We start from the raw sequence: 16,228 nt of genomic DNA on the forward strand, positions 1-16,228 counted from the left end.
GCGAGATAGACACAGTTTTATACTTCTGACAATGACCGCTCAATCTCGAGCTCATCACAGCCACGCCAAAAATTTGATCAAAAATTTAGGTGATAACTTTTGATCACATGTGTGTAGGTGATTTTCACCAAGTTTGGTCCAAATTGGATGTAAACCCTAGGAGGATATGAGGAAAGTATGAGGGGTGGGATTCTGACAAAACCCAATTCATTTCTATGGAACAGTTTTGGTGTTGTCATGGCAACACAATTGTAAACAGGGGTGTGTCCTCAGTGGCTTTTTGGTTCAGTTTGGCATGAGGGATGTGTGTGCCAAATTTCTTTTGCCTATGTCAGAAATTATTTTTCACTTCCATTCAAAAACGATAGGGGGTGCCAGAGAGCCATGTTAGGATCCAACTATACAAGTTCCATATCATCATGTTCAGGTTGTCATTCTGCACAAATGTTACTTTGGGTCCAACTCAATCTGACACTCTGCGTGTGAGATATACACACTTTTATACTTCTAAAAATGGCCGCTTCGTTGTGAGGTCATCACAGCCACGCCCAACATTTGATCAAAAATGTAGGTGATAACTTTTGATCACACATGTGTGTAGGGGATTTTCACCCAGTTTGGTCCAAATTGGATGTAAACCCTAGGAGGAGATGATGACAGTATGAGGGGTGGGATTTTAGAGGTCCGCATTTCCACCCAATATGGCTGACTTCCTGTTGGGTTTAGGGTGGGGCCATAATGTAATTTTTTACTTGTCCTACCATGGGCTATGTCTTAACCAAGTTTCAAATTTCTATGTTGAAATTTTTTTTGGGTGGGTTCCCATCCGCGCAATGTATTTTCATATTTTGAGGGGGCGTGGCCAAGTCATTTTTCAATATTTTGAAAATTCTTCTTGCTGGAAAATTCTACTTTTCCACAGTGTAATTTTCAGTCTGTGTACCATTAGTGGAACACAGAGAGTTTTTCAGCAATTGCATTGTTGCACCAAAACCCCATTCATTTGAATGGTACAGTTTTGGTGTTGTCATGGCAACACAATTGTAAATAGGGGTGTGTCCTCATTGGCTTTTTGGTTCAGTACTGCATGAGGGATGAGTGTGTCAAATTTCTTATTCCGATGTCAGAAATTTTTTTTCACTCCCATTCAAAAACTCTAGGGGGCACCAGTGAGCCATTTTACGATCCAATGATACGAATTACATGTCATCGTGTTCAGGTTGTCATTCCGCACAAATGTTACATCGGGTCCAATTCAATCTGAGACTCTGTGTGCGAGATATCCACATTTTTATACTTCTAAAAATGGCCGCTTCATTGTGAGGTCATCACAGCCACGCCCAACATTTGATCAAAAATGTAGGTGATAACTTTTGATCACACGTGTGAAGGTGATTTTCACCCAGTTTGGTCTAAATTGGATGGAAACACTTGGAGAAGATAATGAAAGTATGAGGGATGGGATTTTAGAGGTCCGCATTTCACCCCAATATGGCTGACTTCCTGTTGGGTTTAGGGCGGGGTCATAATGTAATTTTTTACTTGTCCTCCTATGGGCTATGTCTGTTCCAAGTTTCAAGTTTGTACGTTGAAAAAAATTTGGGGAGGGATCCCATTCGCGTAATGTATTTTGATTTTTGAGGGGGCGCTACCGAGTCATTTTGTGATATTTTTTCTTGGCGACTTCAAATATAAAAAAAATTTCGCCAGGCTTGAATTTTTGGTCAAATAAAATTGACTTTTTGTTAACGTTCAGGGGGTCAAATTTGCGTTCAAAGTGGCGAGAGAAAAAAAAAAAAAAAATAACGGAACCATGCGATTTTAATAGGCCCTCGCAGACATGTATGTCTGGGCTCGGGCCTAATAATAATAATGGAACCATGCGATTTTAATAGGCCCTCGCCGACATGTATGTCTGGGCTTGGGCCTAATAATAACGGAACCACGCGATTTTAATAGGCCCTCGCCAACATGTATGTCTGGGCTCGGGCCTAACAACGAAACCATGCGATTTTAATAGGCCCTCGCCGACAAGTATGTCTGGGCTCGGGCCTAATAATAATCCGAGCAAGATCAATATAGCCGTTTCTATGGCAACCACATATTTGGCCTTATTTGAAAGCTCTCGAGGTCCCCACATGTCTGTGGGGTCAGATGTCCCGTGCCGTGCACTTACACACACACGTGACTGACCCCGACTGGGCGTGTCCCACTGACTCCCATTCATTCTGAGCAGGTGTAAATATGCGATTTGTGCACATGTCATGTACATCTTCGGAAAGGTCTCAGTGCCGTGAATGTGAATATGTGTGAGTGTGGCGACAGTGGCGAAAGGCGACTGCGTCACTGGCGATTTCATCCCCATGCGCCCACTGCAGACTCAATAGGCCCTGCGCCGGCTTTACTCGGCTCGGGCCAAATAAGACAAAAAAATAAAAATATAATAATCTGAGCAAGAACAATATAGCCGTTTCCGTGGCAACCACGTATTTGGCCTCATTTGAAAGCTCTCGAGGTCCCCCACATGTCTGTGGGGTCAGAGGTCACATGTCGTGCACTTACACCCACGTGACTGACCCCGACTGGGTGTGTCCCATTGACTCCCATCCATTCTGAGCAGGTGTAAATATGCGATTTGTGCACATGTCATGTACATCTTCGGAAAGGTCTCAGTGCCGTGAATGTGAATATGTGTGAGAGTGGCGACAGTGTCGAAAGGTGACCGCGTCGCTGGCGATTTTGTCCCCATGCGCCCACTGCAGACTCAATACTGCAGACACTGCAGACTCGGCGCCCTGCGCCGGCTTTACTCGGCTCGGGCCTAAAAAACGAACGAAAAACAATAGGGCCTTGCTTGCAGGCAAAGCCTCTCACTGTGTGAGAGGGCCTTACCTTTCGGCTCGGTCCCTAATAAAAAACGAACGAATAACAATAGGGCCTTGCTTGCAGGCAAGGCCTCTCACTGTGTGAGAGGGCCTTACCTTTTGGCTCTGTCCCTAATAATATTAAAGCTGCAAGCAGCATTGGGCGGGACCTCTCACGGGGCGTTCCGCCTCCCCCACGATCCGCCTCCCGTGACCGTCAACAGCTCAGCTCCACTCACACCTCTCCGTCCCCATACCAGTTCCCACTCTTTTGTGTCCGTCCTCCTTACATCTCTACAGAACACCAGCGACCCTGTGCTGAAACACCATCACCTTTAAATGAGACTTTTATTTTGGAAACCCTACTGTGTGTATGTGCATTTGTTTTGTATGTGAGAGAAAGAATCAGTTTGAAAAATGAATTGAAATTGTATGAATAATTGAGCATGAAAGTGATGATTTCTCACATTTAAGGCTTTTATTTTGGAAAAACCCTATTGTGTGAGCATGTGTGTCTGTGAGAAAGAGTACTTTTGAATGAAGAAACATTGTACAAATAGTTGAGCGTTTGGTCATAAAAATGAAAAGAAGTTATGTAATAGACATTTTGTATTATTCTTAATTGGGGTTTTATTTTGAAAAAAGGTACTCCGTGCACTTTTGAATGTGTGCAAAATTTCCAATATCCACAATACAATGTAGTAAAACCTTTTTAAAATAAAAAAAAAAACAAATTGCATTGTCTGGGACTTGAACCAGGGTCCTCTTGTTCAATAGGCAGCTACATGAACCACTGCTCTGTAGACAGACACTTGCAAGTGTACACCAGGAAGAGTTTTATAGGGACTTTGTCATTGAGAAAAGTGAAACTAAACATAGTCTTCAAAAAAATCGCCATAATTCCATAACCGTAGGTCGTATCTGAAAAATTCTTTCACTTTTGGATTCTGCAGACTTGTGGGAATTTAATGATGTATAACTTTTTTGTCAAAAGTCTGAAATGAATAAGCAGTAATTGCAGAAACGTAGAGTAACTTTCAAAGGCAGATTGCCAACTTCCTGTTGGAGTTAGTTCATGAGTGTCAGTGTATGATTTGTCGGGCTCAATCAGACCAACATTTTGGCATTTGTTTCATGTTTCTGTGACATTCCTACTGGCCTCTAGGGCAGATTTTGTGTGTTTTTAGTACATAAGTGGCGCTACAGAGTCCATTTTGGCACCCAAGGGGTTAATTTTGATATTGAATGAGAGTGTTCACCAGCCATGACATACATGGTAAGTTTGGTGAGTTTTGGAACATGTTAAGGGGGTGAAATGGCAGTCTAAAATGGAAAAAGTATGAAAATAAACAAATTGCTGTAAATCAATAACCGTACATCCTATCTCAAAATTTTTTGCATGTGAGCGTTGTCGTGAGTCCTGTGAATGTCATGTGTGGGGGAAAAACTCCAAAATGAAAAATGAGTTCCAAACATTGCAACTTTGCGGGCTTGTAATAAAAAAAACTAAGACAGTTATTGAAAAGGTGTGAAATCGTTTTATTAAGGACGGTTCACTCTATCTTTTGGCACTATTTAGAAGTCAATACGAAAAACGGTGTCATCTGAGTTAGTTTTCAAAATTTTATTTTGAAAGGCATATTGCGAAGTTCCTGTTGCAGATAGGTCATGAGTGTCAGTGGATGATTTGTAGAGCATCATCCAACAAAAATTTTGGCACTGGTTTCATGTCTTTACGACATTCCTACTGGCCAGTAGGGCTGTTGCCATTTTTTCACATAGGTGGCACTAGAGAGCCCATTTAGGCACCTATGGGGTTAATTTTTTCATTTTATCAAATTTTTCGCCAGGCCTGACTTGTGTGCCAAATTTGGTGAGTTTTCGTGCATGTTCAGGGGGTCAAAATCCAGGTCAAAGTGGTGTGTGAATAATAATAATAAACGAACGAAAAACAATAGGGCCTTGCTTGCAGGCAAGGCCTCTCCCTGTGTGAGAGGGCCTTACCTTTCGGCTCGGTCCCTAATAAAAACGAACGAAAAACAATAGGGCCTTGCTTTCAGGCAAGGCCTCTCACTGTGTGAGAGGGCCTTACCTTTCAGCTTGGCCCCCTAAAAATCCGAACAAAAACAATGGGGTTCCAAAGCACCGCTGGAACTATGGGACGCGTATGCTGGCATACGCATCCCACAGTCCCCGTGGGCTTGGCCCCCTAACAATAGGGCCTTGTTTTCAAGGCAAGGCCTCCCACTCTGTGAGTGAGAGGGCCTTACCTTTCAGCTCGGTCCCAAAAAAACCCCCCACAATTTGTTCATCTCATTTGTAGTTCTTCACTTGATTTGCACCAGTCTTAGGATGTGGCAATATTGATTTGAAAAATAGTGCTGAGGAAGAAGTTGTTTTGGCGGAACATCTAGAGTCGGAGAAGTGACATTTTATATTACAATGAGCCCATTTACATGCACACTAATACTCTGGTCATTATCTGATTTCTGAAGTTATCAGATCATTTAAGTGGTCATGTAAACAGGATAATATGATATGATGGATCAGATAACAGCAGGAATCTGATTCTGAGAAATCAAATTAACACACTTGGATGACTCCTCAATACTCTGATGTCTTCGTGCATGTATGCAGGTTAATCTGATTATTTCATTCTTTTACATATGTGCATGTTTGAAAACAAGTAAATCTTAGAAAACAGAAGCAATTTATCACATTTCTTACGTGCATGTTAATGCACAAGATCTGACTATTACAATTATTGGATTACTCCCGGTTATTGGATTTTAATGCTCATGTAAACAGGCTCAATGACTGAATTCCCATTTCAGTGGCATCACGAGAAGTGTCTTTGTCAGGATGTCATTTTCATTGTGGAGTAGCCTCTTACTGGGAAAACTGGGAGTAATCAGATATAAATGAAGCTTCGCATAAATTCAAGCAGGACACAGTAGTCATGTAGTCAGCTGATCCCAAAAGCCATCCAATCCCAGCTCACTCTCACTCATCAGGCGGTCTATTTAAAGTCAGATCCTTGCAGAGTACTTCCTACCTCAGCATAACCAACTGCCCTGAACTGCCACTGACGCCCCAGCCTCCATCTTCTAGACTACGTCCTCAAGGGCACTGTTTCTGTCCCACACAGCTGTTGGACTAACCCCACCTGGTCAAGGCAGATCGAGGTTTTCTCAACACCGTCACCAAGGAATTGCTTCTGGAGGATTCTGTTGGGCATCCATGAATTGGCTTATTAAGAGATGATGTTGTGTGATAAATAAAAAAATATGATAGACTGATTGATTGTATAGGGGGATTCACGCAGCAGGTTTCCTCAGTAGCTCAGCATACACTGAGCAAAAATCAGGAAGCACCCAAGAGCAGAGCCATCAGTGCCAAGTTTAACTGTATCACCATTTGTTGCAATAAATGGCTTAAAACTTGGTGAGAGTGTTCCTGCCTGAATTGTAGTTATCAGAGCTGATGTGTTTACATGTATTTAAGAGAAAGACATGTACATGTAAGTAAGAGTAAGCAATCAAAAACCCTGGTTTAAGTAAATTAGAACTGTGCACCAAATGTAATGTGGAGGTGGGGAGTTTTAATCATTGTGTCTGGACTTGTAGATATACTGATAAATACTAGCAAGATGTAAAAAAAAAAAAAATCAACTACATTTAATTTTTGAAATTAAACCTAAAAAAAAGACCCGGTGTGTCGACTGTTTGAACTGGCGAACACACAACTTAAAAGTGCATATTCCAAAAGACTCTTCTCTATTCTCTATTCTATTTTTGTGCAAAGAAGAACATATTGCTGAAGTGGATAGATTGTAAATCCCCCACAATAGCTGGATGGCATAAGGTTATTTTTGACTTGCTATCCATGGAATACTTAACATACAGGTCTAGATGTATGACTGAAGTTTTCTATAAAATCTGGTCCCCATTCCTGACTTCTATTGGTACAAGACTAACTGCCATTGTGTTGAAGGGCCTGGTGGACCATAAGTGAGAAAATACAGTACGGATCAGCACATAGCAGGTTACCTGAGTTACTATGCACATGATGCTAATGACGCTGCCATGGTGCAATGTAAAAATTCCCCTCAGTCTTATTTCTATGCATCATATATGATTCTTTTGTTTTATGTATGATATGACCCCATCTCCTGTTGCTTTTGTTGTTATGGTTGTTTTTGTCTAAGATACCACTGTTTGTTTATCTACTTGTCTATTCTGGTTTGTGTCTATGTATATTTGGCTGGTCATAATGACATGTTGTATATGTGAAGGAACATAAACTGTATTTTATTTTTGTTGCACATGGCATAACCTTCCATTCATGTCTCTCCAGGCTCTTGCCTTATATTTGTATTGATTCTTTTTATTGTGTGTGTGTGTGTGTGTGTGTGTGGGGGGGGGGGTTCTGTTTTTGTTTTTCTTATATGAAAAAATCAAAGATATTGACCAGAAAAAATCCCTGATTTAGACATTCCAGTGCATTATCAGATTTCTTTCGGAGTACTACATACACAGTGATGGTTGGCTCAAACTTCCTGTAATTCTCTTCCGCTCACGTTTGACTGCATAACTCCCATTTTAAATTGTGTTTACACATGCGTAGGTGTAAAAGAACAAAATATTTCAAATTAAAAGGTATACATGTAGGAAGACATCAGAGCATTGAGGAGAAATCCCGGGGCGTTAATCCAATTTCTCATAATCAGATTATTGCTGTTATCTGATAAAGCATATGAGATTATCCTCTTTACATGATCACTTGAATAATCTGATAACTCCAGAAATCGGATGATGATTGGCATATTAGGGTGCATATAAACAGGCTCAGTGACACACAGGTAGCAGTCAGAGAGGAGAATGCCGGCTGAAATACTTTCCAAAAAGCAGGGTAATTCCAAAAAAGTCTATCCTCTCAGCCAGAAGCTTATCTGTTCTTGTTTATTACAGGCCTAAAGAGTCCTTGTAGCTGAAATTACACTGATGTGAACACATAATTTATGCAATATTAAAATACACTTGTGACTATTATCCTTGTTTATTATGACAGGACTCACATGTCTGAAGCAAGAGACAGACACAGCAAGAGATGTTTCTTTGTCCAAATAGGCCCCCCATTCAAATCCTGTAAAAAAAAAAAAAAAAAAAAAAAATCCAACAGAAATCATACTTACAGCAAGATGTAAATAAATACAGTTAATTTTTTGTTGATGTGGGGTTTGACCACAGATCAGAGCCTCACCATCCATTGAGGAATGAGCTGTAGGAGCTTTCTGCACCTTGTTCAGGACTATGGCTTTTTTTGTTGGAGGTTTTCCCTGCAGAAATGGACAGAAGAAAAAATACAAATGGCTTTATGGTATCATGACAGAATGAAGCAATACCAATATCATATTGAAAATATTAGTTTTTTTCTTAGTTTTCACTAAAGAAATCTGAAGAGGAGGATGTAAAAATATAAATAACACAGTGTACAAATACTCCACTACAAGTTAATGTTCTGAATTCAAAATAAGTATCAAAGACCAGCTTCTTAAAGTGTACAATATCTGTTTTCATGACTTAGAAATACATGAAAGAGTATTTTAATATTATAATTTATCAATGTGGGGCCAATCTTTGTGTTCTATTGTGTAAATTAAGTGCTGTGCTGCATCAAGTAAACATTACTCTTTTTATATGAAACGTAGATAAAAGAAGCAGCGGTAAAAAAATCAATTTCCCTCTGAGATATTGAAGTACAAGTGTAACAGAAACTGGAGTTGAGTAAAAATATTTATTCACATTCCATCACTGCAGAAATGTAAATAATATATAGGCACACATAACTCATACAAGAGTTACTGTACAGGTCCACTTCCTGTATAACCATTTATTGTAAAATTCAGTTCTTCCAACTAATTTTGTCATTTTTCCAACAGATTTTTGTTTTTTAATTATAGACCTTGTTGCGATGGGCTTTTAAGACTGAAATCACTTGTTGCTGAAGTGTTTTCTTAAAGAGAAGCGTCATTTTTATCCTTTAAATCAGGGATGTCAAACTCATTTTCTTTCAGGGACCACATACAGACCAATATGATCTCAGTGGGTCAGACCAGTAAAATAACAGCATAATAACCTATAAATAATGAAAACTACAAATTTTTCTCTTTGTTTTAGCACAAAAAAATAACATTCAATTATGAAAATATTTACATTTACAAACTGTCCAAACAAAAAAAATGTGAATAAAAACCAAAATTTCTAAGGAAAAATAAGTGCAATTTTAACAATATTATGCCTCAACTTATCATTTATACATGTGCATTACAGATCAGATCAACAAAAAGGCACAAAACATTTAGTAACAGGCAGAATATTGTCAAAATTGCACTTTCATCAGACATTTCAGGTCATTCATATTTGTTCAGTTTATTCACATTTTATTGTTGAAGGATAGTTTGTAAATGAAAACATTTTCAGAACTGAATGCATTTTTTTGCAAAAAAAAAAGACAAATTTGGAGTCATTATTTATAGGCATAATGTAATGTTTTTTTCTCATTAAACAAGAGGAACATTTTGAGTCATTTATAGGTTATGTTACTATTTTACTTGAGATCACATTGGTCTGTATGTGACTCCTGAACTAAAACAAGGTCGACACCCTTGTCTATTAAAATCTTCAGTGTAATTTTTGCACTTTGCTAATTCATCCCATGGGGAGGATTTGGAATCTTTAGTGAGCCGGTTTCGGCCCATGGTGTGCACGTTTGACACTCCTGCTTTAATGCTGCCTTCACGTGCTATCCGGAAGATGGACCTTTCCACTTGTGAATTCGAAATCACAAGTGCGTTGTGTACCAGTGCTTTTGTTGTCATAGCGAAGTGAAAAATGGGTGAAACTACATGTGTGAAACTGGTCTGGATGTGTTAATTCATCTGCTACCGCATTTTGTTTTGCTAATTGTGTATGGTTTAAATGCGAAAATCATCAGATAGCAAACAAACGTTAATAAAAGCATTATCATTTGCAAAGAACCCCTCATTGCTCTCCACCATGTGAAAAGTTCAACAGTTATTTTCATCTCTGCAGCTCGTTTCTCAAAATTTTTATCCAGTTCTCCAGTGGAAAATACGATGTGAGGGGGCGTTCATCTGCAATTTTTGAGTCTGTTACTAGGATTTACCATAATTCCCATAGCACATGAAGGCACCATAAGTCTTACCAGTGGATCTAAACAAGTAACCACTGCAGTGGGACCCACACCACGGCTGGTATGCAGGCCAAGTCTATCAAAAGTGGTGAATTTTGATTGACTTGGCCTGCCATAACCCACATCAAACACAAAATGCCCCAAATAATAGGAGTCCCGATTTTATTTACCCCATGCTCTTCTTTTTTTCTATCCACACTTTTAGAAATAGCTCTGCCTCATGTCCACCATGTGACCACGAAAACATTATTCAACTAAAATTTAATTTGTTCAACTTTTATTTTACTTCAAATTATTTTAGTTCTCTTAAAAAAAGAATTTTAATTTTGGTGCACTAAAAGTCTTTTACTGGTTATAAATAAAAACATTCCTGATTTTGCTGTTTTTATTCATGTGTGATATGATCATGAAATATATTTTGGTCTTTTATCCTATTTTATTTCTTTTTATTGTTCTATTCATGCTCTATTTTTTTTAAATAGTCAATATTAATTACTCTTATAATTTTAATTTGGCTTCATATCTTCTTTCCCTTATCTGGGTCTGGGTCACAGATGCAGAAGCCTAAGCAGAGGCCCAGACTTCCTTTTCTCCAGCCACCTAGGTAGGTGTTCCTGGGTCAGCCAAGAAATATAATCCCTGAGGCGTGTCCTGGGTCGGCCCGGGTCTCCTCATAGTTGGACATGCCCGAAACACCTCACTAGGGAGGCGTCCAGGAGGTATCCTGACCAAATGCCCAAACCACTTAAGTTGGCTCCTCTTGATGTGCATGCCAGTTACTAAAACTGGTTGCCTATTTTTTATTTTGATAATTATTTTATGACATTACGGGCGGCCATGGCTCAGATGATAGAGCGGGTCGTCCAATAACCAAAGGGTTGGCGGTTCGAATCCCGCTCTGTCCTAATCATGTGCTGTTGTGTCCTTGGGCCCGACACTTCACTCTCTTTGCCTCCAGTGCTGCTACTCACACTGGTGTATGAATGTTCAGTGGAGGTCAGAGGGGTCATAGGCGCAGACTGGCAGCCAAGTTTCCGTCAGTCTGCCCCAGGGCAGCTGTGGCTACAAATGTAGTTTACCACCACCAGAGGGAGAATGTGAGAGTGAATGAATAATGAATCCACTGTGCGCTTTGAGTATGTGTTCATAGAAAAGCTCTACATAAATCTAATCCATCATAATTATTTTATTCTTGATTTACTTTAATTGCTGGTTGCCGGCTTTGGTTTTGCTGCAGTTCATACTTCACACTTTACACAGCAAAATGTGCCTCCATCTGGAGTGAAATGAGCAATTTAAATAAAGTTTTATCTATTTGCTTAATTGCCACATGAAATTTATTTTTACAACCAGCATTTGCCTTTTTAAAAAAAAAAAAAAAAAAGAGCCAAAATTGGGAAAAAAAAAAGAAAAAAAAAAAAGAAAAGAAAGAGGTGACATTTACTTAGGGTTAGGGACAATTTTGCCCCAGTATTTACTGTAACATACAATATTAAACATTTGTTGCACCAATGAAAACCTAATATACTTTAATCCAGAATGCTGCCCATGTACTGACAAGAACCAGTATCAGAGAACATATTTCTCCTGTGTTGGCTTCTCTGAACTGGCTCCCTGTAAAAGCTAGGAGAGACTTTAAAATACTCCTCCTCACCTATGAAGCTCTTTATGGCCAGGCACCTACTTATTACCTCCGTAAGGAAGTATTGTGATGACTTTGCTTTGTGTGTTTGCGTGTGTGTTTGCGTGTATGTTTGTTAGCAAGGTAACTCAGAAAGTTATGGATGGATTTTCATGAAATTTTCAGGAAATGTTGATATTGGCACAAGGAAGAAATAATTCAATTTTGGTGGTGATTGGGCGGGGGGCTGGGGGCGGGGGGGTAGATCAGTCTTGGCAGAGGTCTGCGCTCTCCGAGTGCTTTTCTTGTCTGAAAGTGCTTTTAGTTCCATATAATCAATTGAGAGCACTGCACTCTCAAGATGCAGGCTTACTGGTGGTTCCTAGAATCTCCAAAAGTAGGATGGAAGCAAGAGCCTTCAGTTACACTGGTCTACAACTGTTTACACATTATCTGCTTCAGAGATTAAATGTGCTAAATTGTATGTATTTTAATAAATTAACTAGAAAACAAATGACAAAAGTACAAGTTTGCTTATGGTTTCAAGGTATATGATAAAGTGTTATTACACATATATTGGTTTATGTACAATTAAGTATATAATAATAATAATAATAATAATAATAATAATAATAATAATAATAATAATAATTAAGGCTGCAAGCAGCATTGGGCGGGACCTTGCACCAGGCGTTCCGCCTCCCCTGCGTTCCGCCTCCTTGGAAAAACCCTATAGTGGGAGCATGTGTGTCTGTGAGAAATAGTACTTTTTAATGAAGAAACATTGTGCAAACAGTTGAGCGTTTGGTCATAAAAATGAAAAGAAATTTTTGTACTAGACATTATTCATTTTTTTCAATAAGGGTTTTATTTTGAAAAAATGTACTCCGTGTACTTTGTAATGTGTGCAAAATGTCCAATATCCACAATATAATGCAGCAAAACCTGTTTTAAAATGTGAGGGAGGGGGAGAAAGGGGAGAAAAAAAAAAAAAAGACAATGTCATTGTTATGCCTGGGGCTTGAACCCAGAACTCCTGTACAATAGACCACAGCTCTTACCATTGGTCTATTGTCAGACACTTGTAAAACTGCAGTACTCAGCCTTATATAGGGATTTTGTCATTGTGAAAAGTGAAACTAAACATACTCTTCAAAAAAATTGCAATTATTCCATAACCGTAGGTTGTATCTGAAAAATTCTTTCACTTTTGGATTCTGTAGACTTGTGGGAATTTAATGAGGTATAACTTTTTCCTAAAAAGTCTGAAATGAATAAGCAGTAATTGCAGAAATGTAGAGTAACATTCAAAGGCAGATTGCCAACTTCCTGTTGGAGTTAGCTCATGAGTGTCAGTGTATGATTTGTCGGGCTCAATCAGACCAACATTTTGGCATTTGTTTCATGTTTCTGTGACATTCCTACTGGCGGCTAGGGCAGATTTTGTGTGTTTTTAGTACATAGGTGGCGCTACAGAGTCCATTTTGGCACCCAAGGGGTTAATTTTGATATTGAATGTGAGTGTTCACCAGCCATGACATACATGGCAAATTTGGTGAGTTTTGGAGCATGTTAAGGGGGTCAAATGGCAGTCTAAAGTGGAAAAAAGTATGAAAATAAACAAATTGTTATAAATCAATAACTGTACATCGTATCTCAAAAATTTTTGCATGTGAGAGTTGTGCTGAGTCCTGTGAAAGGATAGATATGTCACATGTGGGGAAAAACTCCAAAGTGAAAAATGAGTTCCAAACATCGCAACTTTGCGGGATTCTAAAAAAAAAAAAAAACAAGACAGTTATGGAAAAAGTATGAGATCACTTTTTTGAGGAGGGTTCACTATCTTTTGGTGCTATTTCGAAGTCAATACGACAAATGGTGTCATCGGAGTTAGTTTTAAAAATTTTATTTTGAAAGGCATATTGCAAACTTCCTGTGGGGAGATAGCTCATAGGTGTCAGTGCGTGATTTGTTGAGCTCGATTAAACAAAAGTTTTGGCATTGGTTTCGTGTGTCTACGACATTCCTACTGGAAGTTTGCAATTTGAGCATTTTATTTTGAAAGGCAAATTCTGAACTTCCTGTTGGAGTTAGGTCCTGATGATTAGTGTATGATTTTTCGGGCTTGATGAGACGGAAATTTTGGCGTTGGTTTCATGTTTCTACGACATTCCTACTGGCCGCTAGGGCCATTTTTGTGTATCTAGGAGGCGCTAGAGAGCTCATTTAGGCACCTATGGGGTAAATTTTTACATTTTATAAAAATTTTTGCCAGACCTGACATATGTGCCAAATTTGGTGAGTTTTCAAGCATGTTTAGGGGGTCAAAATCCAGGTGAAAGTGGTGTCTGAATAATAACATAAAAACGAAAGAAAAACAATAGGGCGTTGCTTGCAGGCAAGGCCTCTCACTACGTGAGAGGGCCTTACCTTTCGGCTTGGTCCCTAATACTAATAACAATAATAAGTACTATATTAATATGTAATATGTAATAGATTTAGAAATATTCCACTAGATAGAACCTGTAAAGTGAATGTACTGTAATGTGCAGACAGTGTTTTGAAGTAGATCTGGGAGCTCTGAGACAAATATTCCTTTCAAGTAAAACCCATTCTCTCATTAATTCTTGAATATCACATTTTGACCCAAGACTGTATCTTGGAAAATTTCAGCCAATCGCCATTTTTGGCTTGATTTTTCTTTATCAGTGACTCACATGTGGTAAAATTTCTCTACTTTTATTCTGGAAGTATTTTACTTGTAGACCAGTGCTTTCAAGCTCCTTTATTGTGGAACCACCTCCCTACCTCGGGCCAGAAGGGAGACACCCTCTCTATGTTTAAGAGAATTCTAAAAAACTTTCCTTTTTGATGATGCCTAAAGTTAGGGTGGCTCAGGCTACTCTTAGTTATGCTGCTATAGGCTTGGACTGCTGGGAGACTCATCATGATACACTGAGCTCTTCTCTACTCCTCCTCCTCTCTGACCTCCCTTCTGCTCCTCCTTTTCTCTGACCTCCCCTCTGCTCCTCCTCTTCATCTACCTTCTCTCTCCTAATCTTCTCCTCTGTTCATGCCCCAGAAAATATATATACACACATGGACAAAATTGTTGGTACGTTTCTGTTGAACAAAAACCCACAATAGTCACTGAAATAACTTGAAATTGACAAAAGTAATAAATAAAATTTTACTGAAAATGAACCAATGAAAATCAGACATTACTTTTGAATTGTGGTTCAACAGAACCATTTTAAAAAAACAAACTAATGTATTTGCCTGGACAAAAATGATTGTACCCTTAACTTAATATATTGTTGCACAACCTTTTGAGGCGATCCCTGCATTCAAATGATTTCTGTAACTTTCATTGAGACTTCTGCATCTGTCAACAGGTATTTTGGCCCACTCCTCATGAATAAATTGTTCCAGGTCTCAGGTTTGAAGGGTGCCTTCTCCAGACTGGGTGTTTCAGTTCCTTCCACAGGTGTTCAATAAGATTTGGATCAGGGCTTATAGTAGGCCACTTCAGAACATTCATTCATTATCTGAACCCGCTTTATCCTCACTACGGTCACGGGGGTTGCTTGGAGTCTATCCCAGCCACTTACGGGCGAAGGCGGGGTACACCCTGGACATTTCGCCAGTTCATCGCAGGGCTATTCACAACAGTCAGATGTTTTGCTCTTAGCCATTCTCAGGTGTTTTTAACTGTGTGTTTTGGGTCATTAACCAGTTGGAGCACCCATAACCTGCGACTGAGACCAACCTTTCTGACACTAGGCAGTATCTCCAGAACACCTCGATAGTCTTGAGATTTCATTGTACCCTGAACAGTTTGAAGACGCCCTGTGCCAGATGCAGTAAAGCAGCCACCAGAACATAATTGATCCTCTATGTTTCACAGTAGGTAGTGTTCTTTCTTGATATGCTTCATTTTTGCATCTGTGAACATGGAGCTAATGTGACTTGCCAAAAGGCTCCAGTTTTGTCTCCTCTGTCCAAAGGACATTCTCCCAGAGGCTTTGTGGCTTGTCCAGTCCCGCTTTTATATGATTTCCTTTCAACAGTGGTGTCCTCCCTGATTGTCTTCCATAAATTCCACTTTGGCTCAAACAGTGACAAATGGTGTGATCTGACACAGATGTATTTTGAACTTTGAGTTCACCTCCAATTTCTTTGGAAGTTGTTCTGGGCTCTTTGCTTCCATTCATATTATCCGTCTCTTCAATTTGTCATCAATTTTCCTCATTCTGCCACATTCAGGGAGATTAGCTACAGTCCTATGGACCTTAAACTTCTGAATAATATGTGCAACTGTAGTCACAGAAACCTCAAGCTGCTTGGAGATGGTCTTATAGCCTTTACCTTTAACATGCTTGTCTATAAATTTCTTTCTAATCTCCTGAGACAAGTCTCTCCTTAGCTTTCTAAGGTCCACGTTCAGTGTGGTACATACCATGACACCAAACAGCACAGGGACTACTGTTCACCCTTTAAATAGGCAGACTGACTAATGACAAGTTTG

The 16,228-nt window shown here is 39.3% G+C and overlaps 1 protein-coding gene across 4 annotated transcripts in view; it reads right to left on the reverse strand.

Moving 5' to 3' along the window:
- The window catches only part of l3mbtl2 (L3MBTL histone methyl-lysine binding protein 2), a 49,132-nt gene that overhangs the window by 22,739 nt on the left and 10,165 nt on the right, over positions 1-16,228 (reverse strand). For 2 of the 4 annotated variants that reach the window (XM_030122436.1, XM_030122435.1), the window contains exons 5-6: positions 8,127-8,202; positions 7,942-8,009 (exon numbers count right to left, since the gene is read on the reverse strand). In XM_030122436.1, coding sequence (XP_029978296.1) covers positions 7,942-8,009; positions 8,127-8,202 — 144 coding nt within the window. Of the gene's footprint in view, positions 1-7,941; positions 8,203-16,228 lie in introns of all 4 variants that reach the window. The other 2 variants (XM_030122433.1, XM_030122434.1) reach the window with 1 other exon arrangement.

The sequence above is a fragment of the Sphaeramia orbicularis genome, chromosome 19 (genome assembly GCF_902148855.1).
Source record: "Sphaeramia orbicularis chromosome 19, fSphaOr1.1, whole genome shotgun sequence".
Lineage (NCBI taxonomy): Eukaryota > Metazoa > Chordata > Actinopteri > Kurtiformes > Apogonidae > Sphaeramia > Sphaeramia orbicularis.